General features: G+C 46.9%; 1 protein-coding gene across 6 annotated transcripts; it reads right to left on the bottom strand.

Annotated features, from left to right (window-relative positions):
* Positions 1 to 1,720: 1,720 nt before the first annotated feature.
* On the bottom strand, positions 1,721 to 20,005 carry LOC310837833 (major histocompatibility complex class I-related gene protein-like). Of its 6 annotated transcripts, XR_014560630.1 has the most exons (10): positions 19,927 to 20,005; positions 19,019 to 19,317; positions 15,290 to 15,565; positions 9,564 to 9,839; positions 6,861 to 7,148; positions 5,473 to 5,556; positions 4,722 to 4,760; positions 4,058 to 4,090; positions 3,165 to 3,532; positions 1,721 to 2,538 (listed from the first exon to the last, which is right to left on the bottom strand). XR_014560630.1 is itself a non-coding variant. In XM_083724995.1 (9 exons), exons 2-9 carry the CDS (start codon positions 19,098 to 19,100, stop codon positions 3,510 to 3,512), a joined length of 1,089 nt encoding a protein of 362 aa, XP_083581121.1. In that variant the 5' UTR covers positions 19,101 to 19,317; positions 19,927 to 19,950; the 3' UTR covers positions 1,721 to 3,509. The 6 variants fall into 6 exon arrangements, 3 of the variants coding, with proteins under 3 accessions (XP_083581121.1, XP_083581120.1, XP_083581122.1); XR_014560631.1 differs by lacking the exon at positions 19,927 to 20,005 and having other exon boundaries at positions 1,721 to 2,189; positions 3,016 to 3,516; positions 4,054 to 4,090; positions 19,019 to 19,311; XM_083724995.1 differs by having other exon boundaries at positions 1,721 to 3,516; positions 4,054 to 4,090; positions 19,927 to 19,950.
* Between the last annotated feature and the right edge of the window lie 1,825 nt (positions 20,006 to 21,830).

Genomic DNA, 21,830 nt, shown 5'->3' with positions numbered 1-21,830 from the left:
GTTCCCGTTGCTTGGTCCCTGCTCCTGCCAACCTAGCAGTTCAAAAGCACGTCAAAGTGCAAGTAGATGAATAGGTACCGCTCCGGCGGGAAGGTAAACGGCGTTTCCATGTTCTGCTCTGGTTTGCCAAAAGCAGCTTAGTCATGCTGGCCACATGACCCGGAAGCTGTATGCCGGCTCCTTTGGCCAATAAAGCGAGATGAGCGCCGCAACCCCAGAGTCGGCCATGACTGGACCTGATGGTCAGGGGTCCCTTTACCTATGCACAAGCGTTATTTGCGCATGCGCAAGTGTTATTTCTGGTGCACATCCGGGTTGGAGGAGGGCCGTGCACATGCGCACAAGCTATTTCTGGTGCTCTTCCGACCTGGAAGTGCGCCAGAAATAGCGTGCGTGCACGCGCTCCCCCGCCCTCCTGCACGATCGGCGCTGGAGATACTGGCCCGAGGCGCTGTAAGTTTGCTGACCCCTGGGCTAAGAGATAATCTTCAGCATAACCACGAGCAGACGGGAACCTAAGCCCGAGTAGCACTAGTGCAGGAGATATTTCAATTGTTTTCTTGTATATCAAGCTTATTTCTTTGAAGACAGCATTCCAGGAGGGTTCGATCATGTAACACCACCACACATGGAAATAGTTACCTTTGACTGCGCAACCCCTCCGACAATTGGGATTGACTTCCTTACATATTTGGGATAGCCTCACTGGTGTATAACCCCACCAATGCAGTGAGGCTGCCCTTATTTTTTGCAGAAACTGATTTCAACAGTCTCCCTGACTACAAAGCCACCCATTTTTCATTTGGGATTTGCACATCTATGTCCATTTCCCCTGACATTTTGCGTACAATAGATTGCCATATTCTAGTGTTATCAGAGCTTCAAAAATTGAGGAAGCTCGGCCCTTAGACAGTGGAGAGAAGTTAACAAAGATGTGCTCATCTGCTGTTTGTTTCCCGTTTACTGGAATGGAAATGTCTGGGTTTGACAGGAATCTTCACAGCTGGTTAAAGCGGTACCATGATCATTTAAGGTTTGCTATGGCAGCTATGAATTGTTCTTTCTGTAGGGGTTTGCATAGAAGTCTTTTAATCTAAAAAGGCCCACCTGTTCCCAACCATTCCAATCTAAGCGTTGCTCTAGATGTTTTAAAGTGATTTTAGGTGGTTTTAAATTAGCTTATTTTCATTTAAAATCTTTTGAATGTATTGTTTTAATATTTTGATGTTTGCTGCCCTGAGCTCCTTTGGGAGGAAGAGTGGGATTAAAATTTAAAAAAATATTTTGGTCATCTTCTTTTCATCTCAGTGGGAGAACTTCCTCCTGGGATTGTGGACTTTTGGGGGAACCCTACCTTGGTCATCTCCCACCAACCCCTGCCCCAGATCAGATATCTACATATTTCTTTTATTATATTCCCAACCCTCCTTTCTTCTGTCCTGGAACCAAAGGCAGCATCCAGGTGGTCCCCAGCCAGGCCCTGAGCTGACTTCACACCCTCTTGGCTTCAGCAACACAGCAGCCTCATGTAACTTAAGCCCACGCCTGCAAAGCCACAGATTATATCCCCATCTCACTTTGGAATTGCTCTTCAGCCACTTTGCAATGGAAGAACAATTATGGGCCCCTCCCTGCCAGAGGCTACAAACTCTGAATATTCTCAGAAACTTCAAGATCTCTGGAACTCCTGTGATAAGAAGGAAAGAAGCACTAAAGAAGAAAGGGGGGGACACCCTTGTTTATTTCAGTCAAATGGATATTACAAAAGGAATAATAGTAATAATTACATCCAGTGTCTTCAAAGCAAGATACAGCAAATCCATTGAGGCCTAAAAGAGTTATGCATTCTTATTTCTTGAAAAGTGTCTCCTTAAGGCATGCCAGCCTATGATAAGGGAAGGAAGATGGTGGGAATCGCAGAATGGGCAGAGTATGTTCCTCAAGGGCCACAGGTGGAAAAGCAAGAATGGGCGAGATAAAAATTAGGCAAATTGAAGGCAACAAAACCAGTTTACTTTCAAGAGTCCATGTGGTCTGACTTTCAATGGGTCACCCCTCCTAGAAGATTGTGGGGACCAGGCTAGAAGTCTCATGTACTGCAGCCAAAAATATGGGGCTCCTTATTTCAGATCAAATTGTGGCCATGCAGCTCCTGACCTGCCTCTTCTCCTTCCTGGCTTCCTCCTTGGCTGTCAGCAGGATGAGTCCCTCTCATCTCCCGTAGGAGAGTCACTACACCCCATTCCCTCAGCCTGTCTTCCTCTTTCTCAGTTCCCTGCTTCTCCATTTCCCCCTTCAGCTGCTTCTTCCTCCCTCTCCAGCCTGTTTCTCAACTCACTGCCCCAGGGCATCGTGGGAGGCCCAGGGTGGAGCCCCAGAGAACAGCAGCTGGTTGTCCTGGACGTGGACCTCCATGAACCAGGCTGGAGAACTGGAGCTTTGAAGGTATCGGGACAGAAAGAGGGTCTGGAGGAAACTGCCTCAGCAGCTGCCATTGCCATGGGGAGGGTCTGAATGCCCCCTGGAGCTCCTCATTCTCTGCCCAGCCTGAGGATGTTTGAGAAGAGTCCTCAACTCCAGCAGAGGTCACCTCTGGACCACTCTGGATCTAGTCAGGACAGTGAGGTTCTGGGGATGCAGGAGGTGACCCAAGAGGGCTGATGGAGGACGTCCCTCCCATCTGCAGAGGAACTGGAGCACGGCTCTTGGTCAACAGACAAAACCCCTCCATATCCAGATGTTGTAACCGGAGATGATGCCCTCCTTGGCTTCTACGGGATCAATGGCCAATGTCTGTCCATCTTCTGAGGGTTCTGACTTGCAAGGTTCCAGATTAGAATGGGATCCAATTCTGACAGCCTCTCTACTCTTCAGCCACTGTTCCTTCTCTTTCAGCTTCAACTCCTGAGCATCTAAGTATCCCTGCCAACCATCCCTCCCTGCCAGTTTCTTCACTTCCTCACACAGAAGGTGGGTTGAAAACACTCAGCCAGAGCAGTTAGGCTGCCTTTATACATTCCATGACATAGCATCCGATTAGCCAAAGGCTGGGCGGCCCAAGAGGCAGGTTGGCAATAACAATTTAGCCTATTTCACGCATAATACACCTAAAGCAGTTCTCAAATGTTGATTTTCCTTCAATTTGGATGGCAAGCGAGGGACACAAGATTGGGGAAGGGATTGTAGAGGGAAACACAGCAACAAAGAACCAAGAGAAACCATCAAATCACTGCTCAATCTCCCCACCCCTTTTTAAAGCTTTTAGTTGCGTATATCTGGCACATTTCTGATTAGCACAAGCACATTTCTGAAAATCGGCTGCGAAGCACAATCAGCCAAAATCCATCAGAAAAACATGATTATTCTCAAATTCAAGTTACAGCTGAAGTCAGAATAGAAGGGTGAGAGCCAGGATTAAGAAACATCATAAAGAAGCATTTAAGGACGGGAGGGGATCTGAGCCTCTGCAAATCACAGCAAAACTTGGGCAGGCTCCTTCTGGTCTCATCTCACACACTGGGCTGGTCTGAAGCTGCAGAAATAAAGAACAGGGGTGTTTAAAAGTTAAGCCAACATCATGGTGTGGGGGCATCAGCATTACAGAGCTAGTGGGAACCCAAAGGACATCTAGTCCAGCCTCCCAAGGAAAGCCACCATCCCTCATCATGTCAGATCAGACCTAAGATATGCTAGGAGTGTCACCAAAATGGGCCTGCAGAGGGCAGCTCAAGCAAGTGAGCCAAGCTGCACACTTTGGGGGAATACCGGAAGGACACAAAGCAGTCCTACCAGAAGGAAAAATCTCTTCCAGAACCCCAAATGTGACACACTCTCATTCAGATCCAGGGGGAAACCCATTTGTCAGATGGAGGGGATCCTCTGTGGAGCTCAGATGGACAGACAGAATGAGTCACAAGAGTGATTTTCAGCTCAATGGACACTGCAGATTATGTCACTCTTGGAAACCCCAAGGTGGGTAACAGAAGCATTTCCCCATTTGAGGATGTTCCCCACAGAGTCTTCTGCAAGAGCCCCCCTCTGCCCCCCCCCCACTTACCCTTGGCGGAGCTGTCGGACCCCTGGTCGCTTGCTGCAAAAGGGAGGAAACACAGGAGTCAGGATCCCAGGGAGGGAGATCCCATCCCCGCAGCCCTTCTCCTCCCTCCTTCCACCCCCATCCCAGATCAGTCTCATCCTGGGGGTGTTCAGGGACAGGCAGCCAGAGGCAAGGGGGCTCAAGGGCAGCACTGGAGGGAGAAGCAGACGCTGGAGGGCAAAGAGAGATGGGCACAGCCTGGCACGGAGGCAGCGGGGGACTAGAGCGGGGGTGGGCGCAATCTGGGCAGAAAGGCAGAAGGGGTGGGGGAGAGCAATGGTGGGTTCCTAACAACCACAGACTTGAGCCATCCAACCAAATCTTTAGCTTCAGGTTCCAGTAAATTAAACCCCCAGAGACCCCTCTCCCCCCCCCCCCCCGCTCTTCCTCCTGCTCCTTCTTGGAGCCCCTCCCTCAGCCGACAGTCTCTCTGCAGCCTTTTCCTGGCCCTGAGGGGCCCCTTGTTGTCCCCAGACAGGCTGAGCAGACAGGCTTAAGCTTTCCATCAGGGTCTTGGGCTTCAGGACTAGGCCACCACCAGGTTTGGTTTGGTCTGTTTGTAACCTGTTCCTGCTCCATATTGGGGGGAAATATGTCAGACAGAGAGAGGGGAGGAGTCACTCACTTGAAGCTGCTTTGTAGGCTAATTTCTCGCTCTGTTTCCCTGTAAAGACAAAAGCAGAAGGTCAGAGCTGGAAGGGACCTCCAGAGGCCACGCAATCTCATTTTGACAATTTGGCTCTCAAATGCTTAAACCTTCCCAGCAGATGCTTCTCTTGTCTCTTCCAAACACCTCCAAGGAAGGGGAGCCCTGAAGCGGATCTTTTCAAGGAACTAATTTTACAAAGAAGTAGAAAAAATTGAGGAAATTAAATAAAAAAGTCAACATGAGGAAACCAGGCAGTGGACAAATTCCAAGAGGGTGGAAGAAAACATCCAGTCCCTTCACTCATTCATTTTTGGATTATTATTTGGGTGATTCTCCAAATAAAAATACAAAATGAGAGCACAACATAATAAAACAAAAACAAATCAGTAACTCACATTTAAAAGGCCCAAGGCCTGGTTTGAGAGAAACGTTTTTGCCTGGCGCCTAAAGATATGCAAGGAAGGCTCCCTGCTAAGTGTGTACAGGACTGAAGGCTTAGGATTGATTAAAACATCAGGTGGAAAGTGAATTTCCTGAGCTGAGCACAGAGAGCGCAAAGCAACGACCAACAGGAGTTTTGGTTCATGTTCGAGAGTGTTTTATGGGGAGGGGTCTCTGTAGGGATACAAGGGGCAGTTTCCAAGAAGGCTCCACCAGCACATTCCCAGTCAGAGGCCAAGACAGAAGGACACAGGAGAGGCAGCAAACGCATCCAGGGTTTACTTACTGCGGATGAAGAAGATCACAAAGATCACAGCGACAAGCAGGACCACGACACCCAAAATGGCTCCCACAATGAGCCCCAGGTTACCTAAAAGGAGACAAGAGACATTTTTATTCAGACTGGCGGCAGCAGCTCCCCAAGGCCTCAAGTAGGAGATCTGAGTGGAGGTGCTGAGCTATGAGCCCGGGAGGATTTTACGTCTGCAAAGCAGGCCCTCTTTCTGCCTCATAACAGGCCAAGGTCTTCTCTATAGTGGCCCCGATACAAGGGAGTTTATTTTTCCCACCAGAATCCAGCATTAGAGGTCTTTAAAATAATCAATTCATCTAAGGAAGACAGTTGACTGGCACACCTGTTTCATCACAGACTCCAGACTTAAAAGCAGGTCTCCTCCTGCTCAGGCGCTTCAGCCTTCTCTGTCCTGACCCTGAGAGGAAGGGATTCCCTCCCCCCTGAGACCCCCCAGAGCCCAGCATTACAGGCCGTCAGGGAAGGCACAAACCCTTAGAAAAAAGCATCTTGTGTAGGGTTGCCATACGTCCGGTTTTTCCTGGACACGTCCTCTTCTTCAGACTTAAAATGTCTGTCCAGACAGATTTTTAAAATAAAGGAAAATGTCCAGGTTTTAAATAGAGGATAATTAATTAAAGCAAGCAAGCAAGCAAGCAAGCAAGCAAGCAAGCAAGCAAGCAAGCAAGCAAGCAAGCAAATAAATAAATAAATAAATAAATAAATAAATTGTTATTTTGTTTTTAAAAGTTAAGAACATTGCTACTAGCAATATATCACAGCCTCTATAGCCTACAAATAATAGAGGTATTTAAAATGAGAGTCATCATACAAACTCGAAGTTAAAAGCAGAAGTCGGCAAATGTGTCCTCTTTTTTGCTCTTCAAAATATGGCAACCCTAACACCAGAGCTTGTGAAATGCAAGGAGATCCCAAGGAGGGAGGATAACCAAAAATGCCCCCCAAACAACCCTCATCTCCTCCCAAGGTCACCACAAGTACCTACAGAAATGAAATTGGAAAGGGGGGGGGTGTCTCTGTCCACAGAGGGATGCCATAACAAAGTTTTATTCCACACACTGTGCTGACACACTTGATTTTGAAGAAGTAAAATATCTGCCCACATTCTGTGACATCACAACTACTTTTGCTTAAAGGCCAAAACGTGACAGCCAGTTTTTACCTACAACATCCAGTTTGTGTTTAAGGCCTATGAGACACTTGTCAGAAAAGGCATCTACAGATTCCGTTTCAGCTGCTTCCCTCCAGAGGCACAGACAGGATCCAACTGGGGTTCCCCATCTGAGGAGTTGGGTGGAAATCCCCCTCCCAGAGCCCACCCCTTCCCCTCCTGTCTGTCTGTCTGTCTGTCTGTCTCTCACCAGGCTCCTTCTCCCAGGCCACGTCCAGAGGCTTCTCCAGGCTGTCATGCTCCACGCGGCACCGGAAGCGCTCCCTCTCCTCGGGGTCGATCTGGACACTGAGCAAGAGATAGTAGGTCCCGTCCGAGTTGGGGGCGACCAATCCTCGGAGGGTGCCCTCCTGCCAGACCTCCCCGTCCTTCACCCAGTTGGCCTCAATCTCCTTGGGGTAGAAGCCGTGGACTTGGCAAACGAGGGTCTCCAGGCCGTCATAGTCTGCCTTCCTGGTCACCTTCACCACCGGAGCCTCTGCAAAAAGGGCCACATTGGGGTTAACAGAGAGACACCCACAACGGAAGCCTGGAGGAATCCTGTATTTTTTAAGAGCAGAGGAGCAGAGACCCAAGGGGCAACCTAGTCACAATCTCACATCTCCAGAAATTTAAAAGAACTGAGTATAAATGGGATTTCCTCAACCTGCCTTGGCATCTTCACCAATCTGTCTCTACGGTGGAACTGTTTTCAGAGGTTTTATCCTCTGTTTGCCAAAGCAGACTCCTTTGGGAGGAAGGACTGGCTACAAATTAAATTGTCATCTTGCAAAGCTCCAACACTACTCAAACATGACAACTTGTGGTTCCAAGATTGTCCCAGGGAGCTGCCTCTAGGCTGAGGGGCAAATTTCACCAGGTCCCCAATGGCGGGATTCATTCAGATCCTTTGAAGTTGCAAGTCACGAACTGAGGGCAGCTCAGGCTGATCCTGGTTCCTCTCTTGAGGGGGAAGAAATGCTGGACTCGCTGCTCTCTGCTCTCCGGGACTTTTCAGCTCCATAGTTAGTGATCAAAGCCAACAGCCCTGGGAAAGACAGAGCTCCTTTCTGGTTCTCCCGCCTGCCCTGAAAGGGTCCCTGGAGGTTGGAAAGGGCCCATCTCCCTTCTCCATGGCAGCCTCCCCTGGAGTGGAAATGGCAGACCAGGAGGCCCAGTAAGCCAGCAACTTACGCACATTGAACTTGTAAACATACAGATTTGCCAAAAATATTCTAAAAAACAAAAAGAGGAGGCAGGTGTCTGGGGAAGGACTTTGGCAACCCAATCGCCCTTGAATCCAATATACACAATTTTGGCTTTAGGCCCGATTCACAGAATGTAACCCTTGTTCAAAAACTGGCTCCCTGGGTAGCTGTTGTATGACGGGGCTGTTCCAGGATCCCACCCACTTTGCAGTGCCTGGACTGGAAACTCAGGTCTGGGAGGGGATGTGACTATGCTGAGGAGAGCAGGAAGGAAGGAAGTCCAAGCCCTTACTCAACTGAAACCTCTGACCTCAGCAGAACCTCTGAGATGAATTTGCTCACATCTCTCTAAGAATGGCTAATACCTATGTGTCAGTCCTCAAAAAGGGGGTGGGTGCTAGAATTATTTCATTTTTAATTAATTTTCGTTTTAACAAAACTTAGTAAGAGAGAGACAGGACCCCTCATGCTTCTCTTGGCTGGTCTGACTTTCCCTCCCCATCTGCAGCAGATCCATCATGGCGAGAGGCAACTTCAGGGATACCAACTAAACTCCTCCACCTGGAACATAGATAGATACACTCGGAATTTCTAAATGTTTTGTAGGATGCCATCCTCTGTCCCCTTACAAGGGACTAAGCAAGGACACCTTCTGAATGTGCTATGGACTTGGACAACTGTTCTGCTCAAGTGTCCACTGTTTCCTTTTCAAGGAAGGAGATGGGGACCTGGGGGTTGGTCTTGTGACCTCCCAGGAGCCCCACCTGGTCTAGGTGCCCTCAGCCTCCGCTGGACCTTAACTCCCCATTCCTGGGGGAGACAGAGGGAGGTCCTTGGTCAGGCACTGCTTCCTACATAGCATGACGGATTTTGCTCTCAATATAGGGCCATAGTTGTCAACTTTTCCCTTTTCTTGCGAGGAATCCTGTTCGGAATAAGGGAATTTCCCTTAAAAAAAGGAAAACGTTGACAGCTATCTATAGGGCAGGATTCCCAGCCCCACCCCCATTGTGCAATGGTCCATTCCAGTCAAAACACTGGATCGTGATTGGCTCCTGTGCCAGATTCCTGAAGCAGAAGAGTGGACTGTACCATTTCAAGGCACGGGGTTGGGGAAGATGATACTTCTGAATGTTCCCCATGGGAAAAAGTAAAATTCCTCACAAATAAAATATATAATAAGGTAGAAGTGGGAACTCCCATACTCTCTCACCATGTGCAGGTTTTCTGCTAACCTACAGTTTTAGTGAGGAGGCTGCATCCTGCCCTCTAAGACATATTTTATGGGCTCCCCACACATTTTCTATTTTTTTAAAAAAAATGTTAATTTATCTAGTTTTAAAGACTTTAAAGGCAAGAGGTTTTCTGTATCTCCCCTCAAATCTGTCCATTTCAATTTTCTTTTTTTATTTAATTTAAATTGCATTTTGCCTTACTGGCTCCTTCCCTGCTGTTTCTTTGTGTCCCCTCCCCCATTTGTCTTTTGCCACCCCTTATTCCAGCCAAAGGGGCATGGGGGGACTGTTTTTAAGAATCTCCCCCCCCAATCATAGTCTAAAATGACCCCCTTTCTCCTCCCAAACCTCTGCCACCACCACCAAGAAAAGTGTTTGCTGTTTGGTCCAAAAGGAAGACTGTTAAGGGGGGGGGTAGCTTAAAGGAAAACTGCCCCACTAAGCCCCCCTACCCCCCACTGCCCCCCTCACCTGTCCTCAGCAGAGTCTCCTTCCCATAGTCCAGGTGTCTCTGCAGCCACTCAATGCAAATCTCCTCCAGGTAGGCTTTATAGTACTGGTTCAGGGCCGTGATAGGATCCCACTTCCTCTTGGTCACTTGGGCCTCTGTATCGGCTGCCGTCCAGGTGAGGGTCTCCTTGTCAAAGGCGATGAAGTCCCTCCCATTGTAGCCAAACTGCCAATAACCTTCTTTGCGCCCGTCTGACCTCAGCTCACAACCATGCATCTCCTGCAGGGAGGGAAAACCTGCGGGTGGGAGTGGAAGGAAACACCCGAGATGTCAAGAGTTGTGTGTGCACAAGAGAGAGATTATTATTCCTTTATTCAAGTTCTATACCGGCCTTCATCCAAAGACCACAGGATGGTTTACAAGAGAACACCACCAAAATATATACCATAGAGGCAGACAAATAAATAATAATAATAATAGCACACAGCCCCTTCCAGTTTAAAAGAACATAGATTCTTGAATTAGCCAAAGGCCTCGGAGAATAGGGATGTTTTCGCTTGGCGCCTAGAGACATGTGATGCCAGGCAAGAGACAAAACCAGACCAGGAACGCAAAGAGAAGTTCAGAACACAGAACAGGATATATATATATATATATATATATATATATATATATATATATATGCAGGTTTTGGTGTCCTCGGGTGTCTTCCCGTGTAAAAGTTGGGGTGTCTAGGCGACGTTTCGACGAGGTCTCACTCGTCATCTTCAGGCTGGTGCTTTCGGCTTCTTGTTACTGGAACAGAGCGGGATCTCAATGTTTGAGTTCCTATAAATACTGTAGAGGGGGTGTGGTGTCTAGCCTCCAATGTTCTGGGCAGAGAGGAAGTTCCCAGGCTAGTGTGCCTTTTCTTCTTTTGTTCCTTAATTACTTGAGAGATACCTTGAGTGATTTCTTGAGTGATATCCTGAGTACCACTTAGGTGGGTCATTAGGTGTGGATTAGTTGCTAAAGTCTTTGTGTCTTGACCTCTTGAACTTTGTGAAGAGTTTTCCTGAGAAGATGGCTGTATTGCACTTAGTTGTGCTTTGGCTTGGCTTCGTGTATAGGGGCGAGCTGTGGTTTTGTGGCTTGTGTCAGCCAGATCTGTGTAGGGATTGCAGGGGGGTGCAGCATCCGGAGGTGCCACCATGGATTGGCTACTGGATGGTGTCAGTAATTCATCTGTGGAGAGGGTCTGGGTTTGGGTCTGGTGTGGTTGATTGGTGTTGGCGTTCTGTGTGCCTCTGGATCTGGTGTCAGTTTTTGTGGGGAGGGCTAATTTCCAGATGTCTGGCAAGCGGGATGTGTCGTCACGCTTGTTCATGTTGTGAGGGTGTTTCTCTATCTCGATGGCTTCCATGATTATTCTCTTGTGGTGATGTTCCGTGTTAAAGAGCAATTTGGAATCTGCAAAATTAATTTCGTGTCCTGTTTCTTTCATGTGTTGGAAAAGAGAGGAAGTTTTTTCTTCTTTTTTGACGGCATTCTTGTGTTCTGCGATACGTGCATTTATTCGTCTGTTTGTTTGTCCAATGTACGTGGCTGGGCAGACTTTGCAGGGTATTTCATAGATCCCTTGGTTTTCCAACTGGATTTTATCCTTGGGGTTTCTGAGGATATTGGCTATTTTTTGGTTGGTGCAAAAGGCTGTTTTGATATTGTGTTTATGGAGGATTTTGCTAATTTTATCTGTAGTGCCCTTGATATAAGGAAGGAGGGCCATGCCATTGTTTTCTTCTGTGTCTTGGTTTTTGGGGGGTGTTTCCTTTTGGATTAGCTTCGTAATCCTGTTTTGCTGGTATCCATTGGCAATTAACACATTTGAGAGATTCTGTAACTCAGTTGTCAAGTGGTCTTTGTCAGCCAGGCGTTTGGTTCTGGAGATGAGAGTCTTGGCTACGGAGTTTATTTGTGCAGGGTGGTGGTGTGATTGTGCATGTAAGTAGCGGTTGGTGTGTGTTTTTTTCTGGTAGATAGTGTGTCCTAGGGAGCCATCAGGTTTTTTGTAGATTAGGACGTCAAGGAAGGGAAGTTGGTTGTTGGCTTCTATTTCCATAGTGAATTGTATTTTGGGGTGTAAGTTGTTGAGATGTGTGAGGAAGCTATCCAGTTTTTCCTTCCCGTGTGGCCAAATTACAAAGGTGTCGTCAACATATCTGAGCCAAAGTTTGGGTTTGTGTTCTGACTTGTCTAAAGCATTGGTTTCAAAGTGTTCCATGTACAGGTTTGCGATGACCGGTGAGAGGGGTGATCCCATAGGTGCTCCTTCTATCTGTTTGTATCTTTGTCCATTGTGGATGAAGTACGTGTTGGTTAGGCAGTGGTTGGTCAGGTCCAAGATGTATTCGGGGGGATTGTATTTGTTTTGAATAGCTGTCAAGGCTTCATTAATGGGCACTTGTGTGAAGAGAGATACAACATCGAAGCTCACAAGTAGGTCATTAGGATGTAGGTTTTGCTTCTTTATTGTTTCTATGAACTGGAAGGAGTTTGGTACGTGTGAAGAGATGGATTCTGCATAGGGCTGAAGTTGCTTGGCGAGAAATTTAGCGAGATTTTGTAGAGGTGAGCCTATGGAGCTGACTATTGGTCTGAGTGGTGTTCCTTCTTTGTGTATCTTGGGGAGGCCGTAGAGTTTGGGGCATCTGGATGATTTTTCTCTGGGGATGATTCTTAGCTGGATTTCTTCACTGATAGGAGAGGCTTTTATTTTGGATTTGGTGGTTTTTTCCAGATAGGTGGTGGGATCTGTTTTTATAGGTTTGTAGGCAGGATCTTGGAGTAGCTTTGATAGTTTTGCTTGGTAGTCCGATGTGTTCATCACCACTGTGGCATTACCTTTGTCTGCTGGGAGAATGATTATGTTGTTGTCTTTCCTCAGGTTGGTGAGTGCTTTCTGTTCTTCTTTGTGTAAATTGCTTCTGGGTGGTTTGCTGGAGCAGAGGATGTTGGTGACTTCAAGTCTGATTTTATTGGCTTCATCTGGGTTGAATTTGGTTAGGCTAGCTTCGACTCCGCATATGATGTTTTCCGTGGGGATGCGTCTCGGGGCGACTGCAAAGTTGAAACCTTTGGAGAGTACTTTGGTTTCAGTTGTGGTGAGGATCCTGTCTGATATGTTATGTACTGTTTGTTTCATGGGTTGCTGTGGAGGGTGGCCGGGCTTCTGGCGTTTCTCTAGTTTGTGGAGTTTGTTGGTGTGTGTGTCTGTCTTATGTGAGGTCTCCGTTTCAGCTCTCCAGACGGCTAGTTGTTTGCATTTGTCCCAGAGTGCAGGGTGGATTTTGTTACAGAGTTTGAGGTGAAGAGTGAGTAGATCTTTGTTGGTTTGGTCTAGTAGGTATCTTTGCTTGTGTAGTTCGTTTCTGATTAGGGATAGTTCAGTTCGTTTCAGGATCCTTTCGGTGGCTGGGACAAAAGAAGAAAAGGCACACTAGCCTGGGAACTTCCTCTCTGCCCAGAACATTGGAGGCTAGACACCACACCCCCTCTACAGTATTTATAGGAACTCAAACATTGAGATCCCGCTCTGTTCCAGTAACAAGAAGCCGAAAGCACCAGCCTGAAGATGACGAGTGAGACCTCGTCGAAACGTCGCCTAGACACCCCAACTTTTACACGGGAAGACACCCGAGGACACCAAAACCTGCATTCCTGTACCCGTGAAAATCTACGAAAGCAAATATATATATATATATATATATATATATATATATATATATATATAAAAAACACTCTCAGTTTCAGGGAAACAACCTCAGGTTCAGGGAAGAGTCAGAGGCAGCATGTGAACCATGAGGAGGAAATGGAAAGAAATGGATGTTATATCTCTCCCCCCCACACACAGTTTTTAACCATAATCCAACACAAAACTGAGTAGTTTACAGTGCAATTATATGTGTGCTAACCAGAAGTAAGCAGCACTGAGTTCAGTGAGACTTACTCCAGGTATATCCGTGTATAGAATTGCAGTCCTGATTTCACTGAAATATATGAGTCTTCTTTTACTTACTCCTGTGTTGGATTATGATCTTGGAGTTTGTTTGGGGCCGGGGTTTTTTTGCAGTTTCTTTTTTTTTTCTCCCCCCCCCCCAATTAAAAATAGTTTATTTGTCACAGCATATATTTCAAACATTCTCATAACCTTAAAAATCATAAAACAACACATCATGTACTCTAATCTCATTAAAGGGGAGGAGTACATAATGTCTGCAACAATCTGAAAGGTTAAAATGTATACTTCATGAATCCCAAACTGTGCTACCCACCCCAAACACTACCCCCCCATGGGCCTCACTACCTGTGTGTTCAATAAATCGCCCCATACTGCATAGAAATTATTGTTTTCCTTTTGGCCTGTTGCTACCCACGGTTTCCATGTTAGTTTTTCCAATAAAGCTGTCCACCAGACTGCTTCATGCCTCTTATCCTGTCACAAATTCTACTAATATTGATCCAAAACATATTCCGGCGTATAGTTGGCAGAGTAAAAACATGTTTAGGGAAGTTTTTCATGTTTGATGTTTTATCGTGTTTTTAATATTCTGTTGGGAGCCGCCCCGAGTGGCTGGGGAAACCCAACTAGATGAGTGGGGTTTAAATAATAAAATATATTATTATTATTATTATTACTACTATTATTATTACTACTATTATTATTATTATTACGTTGAATAATTTCACTTCGACTGACAAGGCCAGACACTTTGGACAACTGTAAGTCTGAGTATAGGCTGAATGTAAACCCCTCGCTCTGAATGATCCTGCAGCTAACGTCTTCAGTTCAACTAATTCACTTATTTAGCTTATGTAGGTAACAATAGGATGCTTTCTCACCGCTGCTGTATCACAGTCACCATCTTTCCCACCTCGCCCCCCACTATGTTAAATCTTTGTTGCAGTTTCTAAATGCCAAATATACATTGCTTTTCACTTTGAACCACCACACAACAGTTCCAGAATTGTGTTTGTTTTCCAGAATATGACACAAAATTTAGCACCCTGAGAACATTAGGGGTTTTGTTTTTGTTTTTATCTTGCTTGAACAAATGTTGGCAATCCCTGGTAAACTCAGTACATTTGTACCTCAGCTCCCGAATGCCTTGGGAGTAGAATGTTCCAGATCCCAAACGATCGAAACCCAGAAGTGAGTATTCTGGTTTTCGAACGTTATTTTGGAAGCCAAATGTCCGATGAGGCTTCTGCAGCTTCCAATTGGCTTTGGTTTCCGAACGTTTTGGAAGTCAAACGGACTTCTGGAACGGATTCCAAGGTACAACTGTAATCAGAAAGCAGCTGGGCCTCATTGACCAGCACTCTGGACAGCGCCTTCTCAGTTCCCCCCCCAAAACAAGATCCCTGCCCCAGCATGGGTTCTCAAGGAAAAAGCAATTTTCCTTTTCTCTTTGCCAGGGGTTTGCACAGTGACTGGCCCAATCAGTCAATTTCACAAATCAGGATGATGACCATTATCATATAACCGACCTGCAGCTCATTCCCAAGTGCCTTTTTGCAGAGTAAAAATATATCTTTTTAAGAAAGTGCAGGTACAGATTGGAAGGGGAGAGGGAAGGACTTCTGCCCAGATTGGAGAACATCTTGCCCATCACCTCACCCCTTTCATATCAGCAGGCATCTCCCTTTGTCTCCTGAGCGCCAGAGAGATGAATATTGGGGGTCTCTGCCTCTCCTGCCTTCCACTCACCTCCGCTCTGGTTGAAGCGAGTCTGCAGGGTTGCCAGGTTCCACCACAGCACTTTCTCAGCGCCCTGAAAGAGTTGCGTGCTCATCTCCCAGTACTGAGGATCCTCCTTTTCCGCCTTCCTTATCCAGGGGACACGAGGCAGCGCCTCCTTGGTGTCACTGTCATACTGAACAAATGGCTGGTCATCCACGTACCCCACAGCAATGAACTGGGGCAGCCCCTGGCCAGGCTCAGACACGGATGTGTAGAAGTAGCGCAGGGAGTGAGAAGTGGAGCCTGGAAAGGAAGAGAGAGGGGGCAGAGAGTTAGGGGTCCTGCAGATGAAGGAAGCACCCTAATCCTGCTGTGTTACAGGCAGCAGCCCCAAATTAGGAGATCCAAAGTTCAGCAGGGTTTGGGGGAGCTTATAGACTTGCCCTTAAACATAGAGGAAGCAGAGCAGAGGGAGCCTGGAAAGGAAGAGAAAAGGGGGCAGCGTTAGGGGTCCTGCAGCTGAGGGCTCTCTGACAATCCAGCAGCCCCCAAACGGAAGATCTGAGGTGTATATGGCAATGGGTTTGTAGCAATGCCCCTTCCCAGCACCTATGCTCTGTAGAATCAAAACAAAACATTTCATAGCTTCCCCACTGCCATTCCCCTATTTGAGGTATATTCCATTTTCATGGAAAAATTGCAAATAAACTGGGAGAGAATTGAGGGATAGAGTGTAAAAAAACAAAATTTGGGGGGAATCAGGAGCCATGGGAACAGAAAGTTCGAGTGTTGTGGCATAAGGAGGGGAAGGGGGATAAATCTTTGCAGCTCCCAGAGGCTGCCTCAAAGGGAAGAAAAAAAAAGAGGGGGCAGGCAAAGGTGCTCTGTAGATACACCTGGAAACAACAACACACACACACACACCTGGCCAGACCCCACAATCCATCTCTATTTCCCTTTGAGGGGCAACCGTCGAGAAGGCTCCGCACTGCCAAGTTTCTGCCCCAATGGGATTGGGAAGAAAGGGGGAAAGGGCAGAAGTTGAATCTGCACCAAGCCTCATGTTTTTAATTCCAGGACACAACATACCCATCAATCAGTGTTTGAAATCCGCCAGGCATGTTTTGCAACCGGCACGGGTCCAACTGCGACCACACATGGAGATCTCTGGATGCTAGGCTGGCGACTGACATCTCCATCTGGCTGGCCCCTCCAGACTTCTTAAGCGGCTCAGCAGAGGAGCTTATTCACTGCATTTAGATCCCACCTTTTCCACCCCCCTCCTCAGTTAATCCCTACCACAACCCTGTGAGGTAGGTGAAGAGGCTGTGACTGCCTCCAAGGTCACCCAATGAGCTTCATGGCGGAGTGGGGATTTCAATCTCAATCTCCAAGGTCCTCGTCCCAACACTCTAACCACAATGGCTTCCTAGAGTCCTTCTGCCTTGGGGCAGCTCTATAAATGAAGCAGGTGAGGCTGAGGCAGCAAGAACAACAACAACAATAGTAAATTGACATGCTGCCCATCTGACTGGGTTGTTCCAGACACTTTTGGTGGCTTGTAAAACCACAGTAAAACATCAAACATTAAAAACTTCTCTATACAGGACTGCCTTCTGATGTCTTCTAAAAGTCAGATAGTTGTTTATTTCCTTGACACCCTGCAGCAATGGCCCAGTCATTCCTCATCGTGGACAGAACTGTGGAGGACAGGAAGTTGTGCTCCCAAACGCCTATAATTCATTCCCTTCCCCTGGGGAGTTCACGGCAGAGATGGGCTTTGAACCAGAGTGTTATGGGTTTGAGCCCCACGGTGGGCAAAATATTCCTGCATTGCTGATGACCCTCATGGTTCCCTTCCCACTCTACGATTCTGTGGAATAAATACAGTGGAATAAATACAGTATTCTGCGGAATAAATACAGTGGTACCTCGCTTTAAGAACAGTCCTGTTTAAGAACGATTTGGTTTACAAACTCCGCAAAACCAGAAATAGTGTCTTGGTTGGAGAACTTTACCTCGGTCTACGAATGGAAGCTGAATGATCTAAGGGCACCGGCGGTGGGAGGCATTATTAGGGAAAGCACGCCTCGGTTTAAGAACAGTTGTGGTTTAAGAACAGACCTCTGCAACGGATTAAGTTTGAAAGCCGAGATACCACTGTACCATTAATTATATTACTCTCCAGCACAGCTCCCTTTCCCATAGGCTATATAAACACTAGCCATTAGATGGTGGAAGGAGCCAACACAGATCATCCCCATCAAGGAAGATGGATTAACTTTTGCCTTGTTCACAACCATCCTGCTCTCCTTCTCCCTCTCCACACCTTGCCGTGAATGCACACTGAGCGGGGAAGGGACATGTGCCCCTTTGTGCCTTAGGGAAGAGAACAAGGCTGCACGGACACTGAGGTCCAGCTCTGAAGGCCTTCTGGTGGTTCCCTCACTGTAAGGTTACAGGGAACCAGGCCTTTTCGGTGGTGGCACCCTCCCTGCAAAGCTGACAACTTTTCCCTTTTCTTGCAAGGAATCCGATTCGGAATAAGGGAATTTCCCTTAAAAAAAAGAGAAACGTTGACAGCTATGCCCTCCTTGTGGAACACCCTCCCATCAGATGTCAAGGAGATGAGTAACCATATAACCTTTAGAAGACATTTGAAGGCAGCCCTGTATAGGGAAGCCTTTTAATGTGTAATATTTTACCAGGGTTGCCATATGTCCAGAATTTTAGGTATTCAGCATCCAGGCGGAAAATGCTGAAATATCCTGGACGTATGACAGCCTGTCAGAAGTGTAGATTTTGGTGAATTTAATTTAAAATCGTTCAAAAGAAGCTAAACAACTTTGGTCAATGCTCCCCACCCCACCCCCCAAAAAAAACTCAACAGATGTTCACTTTTTGAAATATGGCAACCCTAGTTTACTACGGCTTTATCATTTGCTGGAAGCTACCCACAGTGGCTGGCACAACTCTGGCTGAGTGGCATAATAATAATAATAATAATAATAATAATAATAATAAATCATTATTATTCCCTTTTCTGTGGTGACTCCCCATTTGTGGAATGCTCTCCCCAGGGAGACACCAGGGGGGGAAAGGTAGTCTTCAACTAGGCCTTAGACTGATTAAACTATGGCAGTTTGTGTGTGTGTGTGATAATTTTGTTTGCTATTTTGTTATGCCTTATGTTTTTATATTGTAAACTGCCCCGTAATCATCGGGTGGAGGGCAGTACAGAAATTCAGTAAACAATTTAGTAAAGAATAATAATAATACTGGATAAGCAAAGGATTTTCTAAAGGCAACTCAACTTTCAAATTCTGCATTTTGGGGGCAGGCAGCGCAAGCGGAATTTGAGGGGCAAAGCGGCACAAACGGGTGGCGATCGCGCCAGAGAAAAGAAACGATCGACCAGCAGAGTATTTGGCAGTTGCGGGCGAGGGGATCCCTCCGTCACGAGGGTTGGACTGGATGACCTCAGGGTCCCTTCCATCCCTTCTTCCGTGCTATGATCCTCCACGTGCGAGGGGCGAGGCGCTTCCCACGCCCTTAATCCCGCCACCCTCGCAGGGCTGGCTCCTTTCTGCGAGCCGAGTAAGGCTGCGCTCTCTGCCCCGGGCGGCATACAAAGCGGACAAAGTCCCCAGGGGGCGGGGAAGGATATTTACGGAGGGATCCGGGCTGGGAACACCCACTCCATCCCGCCCCTGGCAAAGGGCCTCCGCCCCCCAGTTTGACCCCCGAGGTACTGACCTACGCAGTCCAGGAGCAGCAGCAGGTGGGCCGCCGCCCCCAGGATCAGGGGGGGCCAGCGGAGGAGGAGGAGGACCCCCATCTCCCCCTAAAACGAAGCTCCCTCTTCCTTCTCCGTTTTTCGACTCTGAGAGCCGCTCTCTGCTCCGCATGCGGAACCAGCAGCAGAGCGAGCCGGGATTGGGCGAGGGGAAAATATTCCGCCAATCGGAAATCTGCGCGCCGATGGCGACACCGGTCGCCGGGCAGAACTCGAGGCGCAAGTTTGGGAGCGAGGTTGGCGAGGGAAAGAGAAAGTACTGTACAATGGTACCTCGGGTTACAGACGCTTCAGGTTACACAGACTCAGCTAACCCAGAAATAGTACCTCGGCTTAAGAACTTTGCTTCACGATGAGGACAGAAATCGGGCTTCGGCGGCGCAGCAGCAGCAGCAGCAGCAGCAGGAAGCCCCATTAGCTAAAGTGGTACCTCAGGTTAAGAACAGTTTCAGGTTAAGTACAGTGGTACCTCGGGTTAAGTACTTAATTCGTTCCGGAGTTCCATCCTTAACCTGAAACTGTTCTTAACCTGAAGCACCACTTTAGCTGATGGGGCCTCCTGCTGCTGCTGCCGCGCCGCCGGAGCACAATTTCTGTTCTCATCCTGAAGCAAAGTTCTTAACCTGAGGTAATATTTCTGGGTTAGTGGAGTCTGAAACCTGAAGCGTATGTAACCTAAAGCGTATGTAACCCGAGGTACCACTGTAAGGACCTACGGAACGAATTAAGATCTTAACCTGAGGTAATATTTCTGGGTTAGTGGAGTCTGAAACCTGAAGCGTATGTAACCTAAAGCGTATGTAACCTGAGGTACCACTGTAAGGACCTACGGAACGAATTAAGATCTTAACCTGAGGTACCACTGTACTGTAATTGCAGCTCCTCGCTGGGAATGGCCCCCTCCTTCCCTCCTTCCCCTGGCAGCTCTTCCTGTCCTACCTTGCAGGGAGGGTGTAGGAAGGGAGGGGAGAAGCTGCAGCAAAGCAGAACGCAGAATCCTAGGATTGCAGAGTTGGAAGGGTCCCAGGGCATAGCTGTCAACATTTCCCCTTTTTTTAAGGGAAATTCCCTTATTCCAAATAGGATTCCTCGCAAGAAAGAGTTGACAGCTATGTCCCAGGGACATCTAGTCCAACGCCCCCCCCCCCGCCCCAATGCAGGAATCTCAGCTCAAGCGCCCCAGGCCACCTCCCCAGGGAGACCCTCGCCCTGTAAAACTGCTCTTGCTTTGATTGCAAGACAGGAACTTGGCTGCTCGTCCCATCATTTAATTCCCACAATAACCCTGTGAGGTAGGTCAGGCTGAGACGCTTCACGGCCTAGTGAGGATTCGAACCCGGGTCTCTTGGATACAAATCCACAACTCTAACCGCTACACCGCCCTGGTAACCACCTGGGATGCCTCTGCGGATGAGGATTTGGGCCATCCAAAGTTTGGGGGATATTTGTGGCAGTTTTACTGAATCCAGAACGGACGTACATCACTCTAAAACCTGGGGATAATCTGAGATTAAGACAGACAGAAGATCTCCTCTGCCACTGGACTGGTGCTCAGCAGCTCATTCTGATATTTTGAATTACAATGACTTTATTCAGTTATATTGATCATTTGGATGATTTCTGATATCGTCTGATGGTATCTTGAATCACAGTGAGTTTATTGAATTGTATTGATCATATTTCATGAATGATTTCTGGTGTCTGCTATTTTGAATTATGATCTTTGCTTAATTGTATTAATCATTTTGATGATTTCTGATTTCGTCTGGTATTTTGAATTACGATGACTTTATTGAATTGTGTCGATCATTTTGATGAATGATTTCGAATATCTGCTGATATATTGAATTACGATGACTTTATTGAATTGAATCGTTTTGACAAATTTGCTGCGTTATTTATATGTTCTTGTGTTTGATGGTATGTATAAGGATTGCAGTGCTTGCTGTGTTTAAATATTGCGAGCCAATTTGATCTCATCATTTGTTGGTGGAAAAGTGGAATAGAAATATTAAGTCAAGAACATGTTATTTTGCTGCTCATACTCATAAATTCAGGTTCTTTCTTATTCTGTAAGCTGATTTGGGTATTTATTGTAGAAGAGGGGCTATAATATAGTGAATAGCAATACAGCCCTATGCTTTTGGCACCTAAGCAGTGTTATTATTATTATTATTATTAATAATAATAATAATAATACCCCATCCCTCTGGCTGGGTTTCCCCAGCCACTCTGGGAAGCTTACAAGATATGTAAATACATAATAAAAACCTCCTGATAATACGAGCAAGGGAGGGAGAGAGAAACCTCTCCCTATATATTTCCTCCATATTTATATACTGTACAAGGTTATTCGCCTCCAGAACGAATTAAGTTATTAACCCGAGGTACCACTGTATTATTATTATTATTATTATTATTAAACCTCGGGTTACATACGCTTCAGGTTACATACGCTTCAGGTTACAGACTCCTCTAACCCAGAAATAGTGCTTCATCTTAAGAACTTTGCTTCAGGATGAGAACAGAAATCATACTCCGGCGGCGGGAGGCCCCATTAGCTAAAGTGGTGCTTCAGGTTAAGAACGGACTTCCGGAACGAATTAAGTACTTAACCAGAGGTACCACTGTATTTTGGTGTCGCAGCTGCTATTTTTTACATATTTTGGTCTCTCAGCGCCCTCTAGCGCCCAGGTCGCGAAGTCGAAACTTTCCTTTCTGTACACTCAGCTGATTTCCCAGAAATGGCTCTTTCATAACTGACTCATAGAC

The sequence above is a fragment of the Podarcis gaigeae genome (assembly GCF_964106915.1).
Source record: "Podarcis gaigeae genome assembly, chromosome: 2".
Taxonomy (NCBI): domain Eukaryota; kingdom Metazoa; phylum Chordata; class Lepidosauria; order Squamata; family Lacertidae; genus Podarcis; species Podarcis gaigeae.
Note: the sequence above shows the minus strand (reverse complement) of the source record. Positions and strands in the feature narration are given on the sequence as shown.